At 64.4% G+C, this 5913-nt stretch overlaps 1 protein-coding gene across 3 annotated transcripts; it reads left to right on the plus strand.

Moving 5' to 3' along the window:
• The first annotated feature begins 2953 nt into the window (after positions 1–2953).
• ANKRD9 (ankyrin repeat domain 9) lies at positions 2954–5913 on the plus strand. Of its 3 annotated transcripts, none has more exons than XM_045560369.1 (3): positions 2954–3174; positions 4058–4256; positions 4802–5913. In XM_045560369.1, the coding sequence occupies exon 3, from the start codon at positions 4855–4857 to the stop codon at positions 5818–5820; it is 966 nt and encodes a 321-aa protein (XP_045416325.1). In that variant the 5' UTR covers positions 2954–3174; positions 4058–4256; positions 4802–4854; the 3' UTR covers positions 5821–5913. The 3 variants fall into 3 exon arrangements, with proteins under 3 accessions (XP_045416325.1, XP_045416324.1, XP_045416323.1); XM_045560368.1 differs by having other exon boundaries at positions 4179–4256; XM_045560367.1 differs by lacking the exon at positions 2954–3174 and adding an exon at positions 3320–3950.

The raw sequence follows: 5913 nt of genomic DNA on the forward strand, positions 1-5913 counted from the left end.
CTGCAGCCTATCTCCGCCATGCTCCTGACCTTTGCTCCAGCTGTGCCCTCTGCCAGAAATGCCACCCCCGCCCCCCACCCTGGCCTTTCTGGCCACGTCCATGTCCATAGGCAGCTTCTAAGCAGTGGAGAAACAGCAGCAGACTTGACTATCAGAAAGAGGCCTCTTGCCGGGTGCGGTGGCTCACGCCTGTAATCCTAGCACTCTGGGAGGCCGAGTGGGGTGGATCGCTCGAGGTCAGGAGTTCGAGACCAGCCTGAGCAAGAGCGAGACCCCCCCCCCATCTCTACTAAAAATAGAAAGAAATTAGCTGGACAACTGAAAATATATGTAGAAAAAAAAAATTAGCCGGGCATGGTGGCACATGCCTGTAGTCCCAGCTACTCGGGAAGCTGAGGCAGTAGGATCACTTAAGCCCAGGAGTTTGAGGTTGCTGTGAGCTAGGCTGATGCCACGGCACTCACTCTAGCCAGGGCAACAAAGCGACACTCTGTCTCAAAAAAAAAAAAAAAAAAGAAAGAACGAGGCCTCTGGAATCGCCAGTGAGGAGGGCAAAGCCAGGGGGGAAGGCAGGCACCTGCCTTAAGGCCAAATGCACACCCTGGCATCTCCGGAGGCCCTTTTACCTTTAGCCCACAGGTAGCCAAGGAGATGGACCAGTCTCAGCTCCAGCCCTCAGAACTGAATGGGGGAAAAGGGGCAGGCCAGCCTTGAGCCACAGGGAGCCCACCTGGGACCTGGGAGCTCCCAAAGGCTGAATGTTGATTCCAGGACCTTTGCTCCCCAACCCTCATACTCAGAGACGTCCAAAACCGGAAAGCTGGGTGAAACCCTAGGGAAACTGAGGCCTAGAGCAGGGAGGAGACTTGTGGAAAGCTAAGGCAAAGGCAGGCTCAGATTCCAAGCCTAGCACCCTCTGTACCCTCGACCCCTGGCTGATGACCTGGTTTCTGTAAATCTGCTAGTTCCATGGACCTCCTGAGAGGGATGGTATGGCCTGCAAGTCCCATGCATTGCGGTGGGCAGGGCTGCTGGGTCTTAGCATGCCCCCTTGAGGGTACACGTATGGCAGCTTGGGTCAGGGTGTGCATGAATGCCTGCCTGCCCTGAGGTGGCCAGCTCTGTCCCCTCTCTGCGCCTCAGAGCCTTGTCTACCTTCTGGGGCTGCCCACCCGGCCTCTCAGGGCACAGTTCTGCAGCAGGGCTCACTGGTGTGTGCATGTGTGTGTCTGGGACTGGACACTCACCGGGCTGGAAGAAGGGGCCTGCCTGGGTCAGCTCAGAAGGCGCAGGAGAGACTTTGACCCAGACTGGTCCCCCAGCCCTGGCCCCGACTGGCTGGGGGTGGGGGCATGGAGGAGCCAGGGTAGGTGCAGAGGTGTGCACCTTGGGCCAGGCCCCCTCCCACTTGGGCAGAGGCAGAGGGACATATCTGGATGCAGGCCGCATCCTCTCCCTGGGTGAGATAGTTCTGGAAATGGGAGACAGCATTTGGGGGAGGGAACCAGAAAGAGCCTCCGCATGGAATATGGGGAGTTCCACCCAGAGATCGTGCATGGCTGCCTGGCCTCAGAGAATGGGGGGGCTCTAGGTAGAAGGACCCATCTGGGAGGATGGGTGGGGTCTTGGCTGGGCAGTCATTGCCCCTCTCTGGCTCTCAATGTCAACATCTGTAAAATGGGCCTGGAACTCCCAGCCACTGGGTATGAGTGCATAAATTAATGCTCTGGGAATGGACACCAGACAGACAGACTCCAGCCTCCTGAGCCCCTAGGTAATGACCCCAAACCTTGGGACTCTTGTGAGGCGGCTGAGCCCAATCCACAAGCTCCAATCCACTACAAATGTCTGCAGAACAGCAGGGACAGCCCCTGGCTTCCTTCCTGGCAGCTCCTCACTCGGAGGCCACTTCCCTGGGTGCTGATTTCCTGGAGATGCCCTGGGTCATAATTCCCACCGCTAGTGGTGGTTGTGAAAACAAGTAAATCAGGTGTGTTTAGACAGAGAAGGGCAAAGTGGGTGATCATAAATAGCTATCTAAGCCATTGCGGTGGCCTACGCCTGTAATCTCAGCACTTTGGGAGGCCCACTTAGGAGGACTGCTTGAGGCCATGAGTTGGAGACCAGCCTGGGCAACATAGCGAGTCCCCATCTCTACAAAAAAGACAAAAATTAGCCAGGTGTGATGGTGCTGGCCTATAGTCCCAGCTACTTGGGAAGCTGTAGCCAGAGGATTACCTGAGCCCAGGAGTTTGAGGCTGCCATAAGCTATGAGGATGCCACTGCACTCTAGTCTGGGCAACAGAGTGACACCTAGTCTCAAAAAAAGAAAAAAATAGCAGTTTTCATCCATCCATCCATCTCTTGGAAGGGTCAGCTTGGAGCAGCGGCTCGGCCAGGGTCGGGCAGAACGTGGTGGGCGACCTTAGGAGATGCAGCTCCTACCCCCCTGACCCTCCTACATGCAGATGGGAAAACAGGACGGAGGTTTTTCCCAAGGTCACGGAAGGTCAGGGCAGAGGGGACCTGGACCGCGACTCGTGCGGCCACGAGTTAAGTTACGCACGGTGGAAACCCGGGCTCCGCTGTGCGTAACCAGAATCCCCCTGAGCCGCGGTACCGCGAGCGCGGGCCCAGACGCCCTCCCTGGCCCGGGCCTCCTGGAGCTACGAGCCCGAAAGCGCCCGAGCGCGGAGCCCGAAGCTCGGAGCTTTTCCTCGCTCAAAGCTCGGGTTCCGGGAGCCCCGCCCCACCCACCTCGGGGCTCGGCCCCGCCCCGTCGAGGCCCCGCCCCTCCTCGCCTGTCCCCCCACCTCGCGCTCCCTCAAGTTTCTCCGAAGTTTTCCGCGGGTCCAGCTGTGCGCCCCGCCCGCCGGCCAGTGACGTAACAATGGTGCAGCGCGGCGACCAATGGGGGGCGGCGGGGGCCGGCGGCGCGGGCCAATGGCGGCCGCGGACCGTCCCGCGGTCCTGCCCGGCCCCGGCCGCACTGCGCCGCCCGCCGCCCGCCGCCCGCCGCCGGCCCCGGCACCGCCGCCCAGCGACCCGGCCGCGGCGGCTCAGAGCGCGGCTGCGGCGGGCGCGGGCGGCGGCGGCTTCCCCCGTCCGTCCGCCGTGGGACCTTCGCTTGCGGGGACGGCGCGCGCTCCTGCCCGCAGCCCCGCCGCCCCCACGGTGAGTCCCCTTCCCCCGCAGCTCGGCACGCGGCCCCCGCCGGGCGCCGCCCCCTGCCCCTCGGCGCGCGCCCCCGCAGGTGCAGCTCTGGCCGCTCGGGCCCCCAACCGCAGACACCCGGGCTCGCCCCCGCGGCCGGTCGCGGCTCGAGGTCGGGCTGTGCTCCCAGGGAGGGGACGCAGAGGAGCTGACACGCGGCGCGGCGCTGCCCTGTGTGGCCCAACCCCCCCCCGTTCACGGAGCCGCGGCCGTGACTCTGCCCAGTGACGTGGGGCGGCCGAACTTTACGTAACCCGCCCGGCGCCCCACGGGGGCCCACGCAGGGTGCACCTGGGGCGCGGAGCCCAGGCTGGGGGAAGGAGCCCAGTCACGGTGTTGCCCCAAAGGGCGCTGGGGCTGCAGCCCACCCCCACCATGCCCATCTCTGTAACTCATTTACAGCCGCTAACAGTGACCCAGTGTGTGTGGACGCGGCCTGTCCGCTGTCCCAGGCCCTTTGTGACCAAGGGCTTACCCTTGAGGGAAGGCAGTGGGGAGCTTGGGCCGGAGCTGGGGTCAGAAGCCTGGGTTCAGGCTGGGACTGGGGGCTCAGAGGACAGGGTCAAGGCTCAAGCTGGGCTCCCTGTGGCTTGGGTGCCCCCGCTACATCTGGAATGGGCCCAAAATGGGACGCAGGAGACCTGGATTCTAGGCCCGGTTCTACTGTAACTTGATGACTGACCTTGGGCAAGCTTGTCGCCTGCTGGAAAATGGGATGGCAGCACCTGCTTCCTCAGGTATTTGGGGAGCTCAACAGAGGCAGCAGACCTGCAGGGGACTGCAGGCTGTAGAGCCCCGTGCGTGCCAGCCCCTAGGCTGACTTCACCCTCCTGCCTCCTCCCAGGAGCAAGGGGTGCTGACACACAGCAAACATGTTTGTGGATGGAGGGCTGGAGTCACACCCCCGACCGCCCCTGCCGCAGCGCACAGCCAGAGGTCGTCCACACCACGCCCCTTTCTTACAGATGAGGAAGATGAGGCTTCTCGAGCCAAAGCGATAGACCCACAGCCACAGAACTCGGTGGTCGAGGTGCAGGAATCAGGTAGGTCTGAGTCTAGATAGATCACGCCTCTGGCCTGGGGAGAGGCAGTGGTCAGGGGTCATCAGAGGTCAGGGTCAGGGTCGAAGTGGGACTGAAGGGTGGGAACTTGGGCTGGAGAATGGATTTGGCTCAGTTTGAGATGTGGGCCCCAGCTTTCCTATCCTCCGCCTGGACTTTATTTGGGGTTGGAGAGACCTCGTCCAGTTGAGAGAAGCTGTTCCGCGGGTCCCTGGCTGGAGAGGGGTAGGGCAGGGAAGGGCATCTCTAGCAGAGGTGCCAGAGAGCAGGGCAGTTTCAGGGAGGGGGATCAGGTGCAGCTAGATCAGGGATGGCGGCAGTGATTCTGGACGTAGGAGAGGATGGAGCTGTGGGTGACTGGAAGGGCCTGGCCGAGGCTGGAGGGAGGTACGAGGGCCCCAGCCAGAGGGGACCCGGTGGGGCCATGTGAGGGGTGGATGGGCGGCCCCTCTCCTGCCCCCATTTCCCAGGTCGAGGGGGGTGGCCAAAGCCCGCGGCCCGCCCCTCATCGAGGCCCCCTCCCGCAGGTGTGCCGTCGCGGGGCCCATGCCGTGAGGCCAGGAGGAGCCCCGCCGCCAGCATGCCGTGGGACGCGCGGCGGCCCGGGGGTGGCGCGGACGGCGGGCCCGAGGGCTCGAGTGCAGCGCGCTCGCGGGCGCAGAAGCAGTGCCGCAAGTCGTCGTTCGCCTTCTACCAGGCGGTGCGCGACCTGCTGCCGGTGTGGCTGCTGGAGGACATGCGCGCCAGCGAGGCCTTCCACTGGGACGAGCGCGGGCGCGCCGCCGCCTACTCGCCGTCCGAGGCGCTGCTCTACGCGCTCGTGCACGATCACCAGGCGTACGCGCACTACCTGCTGGCCACGTTCCCGCGGCGCGCACTCTTGCCGCCCAGCGCCGGCTTCCGCTGCTGCGCGGCGCCGGGGCCGCACGTGGCGCTGGCGGTGCGCTACAATCGCGTGGGCATCCTGCGCCGCATCCTGCGCACCGTGCGCGACTTCCCGGCCGAGGAGCGCGCTTGCTTGCTCGACAGGCGTGGCTGCAGCCGTGTGGAGGGCGGTGGCACGTCGCTGCACGTCGCCTGCGAGCTGGCGCGCCCCGAGTGTCTCTTCCTGCTGCTCGGCCACGGTGCCTCTCCTGGCCTGCGTGATGGTGGCGGCCTCACGCCGCTCGAGCTGCTGCTGCGCCAGCTGGGTCGAGATGCCGGTGCCACTCCCCCCGGGACCTCCGCTGCCACCGGGAACCCAGCTGCCGCTCCCGGGGAGCCACGCCAGCGACGCTTGCTGCTTCTCGACCTGCTGGCGCTGTACACCCCGGCGGGCGTCGCCAGCCCGGCTCGCCACGAGCTGCTGGGCGACCGGCAGCGCTGGCAGCGTCTACTGGGCGAGGACAAGTTCCAGTGGCTGGCGGGCCTGGCGCCGCCCTCGCTCTTCGCGCGTGCCATGCAGGTGCTGGTCACCGCCATTTCGCCCGGCCGCTTCCCTGAGGCCCTGGACGAGCTGCCGCTGCCACCCTTCCTGCAGCCGTTGGACCTCACGGGCAAGGGCTAGACCTGGGGGCACCCTAGGCGCTGGATTTTGGGACAAAACTATTTTTCAGAGCGTTGTACCAGGCACTTTACATATATTGATCCCTCTACAGCA

This window comes from Lemur catta, chromosome 1, assembly GCF_020740605.2.
Source record: "Lemur catta isolate mLemCat1 chromosome 1, mLemCat1.pri, whole genome shotgun sequence".
NCBI classification, from domain to species: Eukaryota; Metazoa; Chordata; class Mammalia; order Primates; family Lemuridae; genus Lemur; species Lemur catta.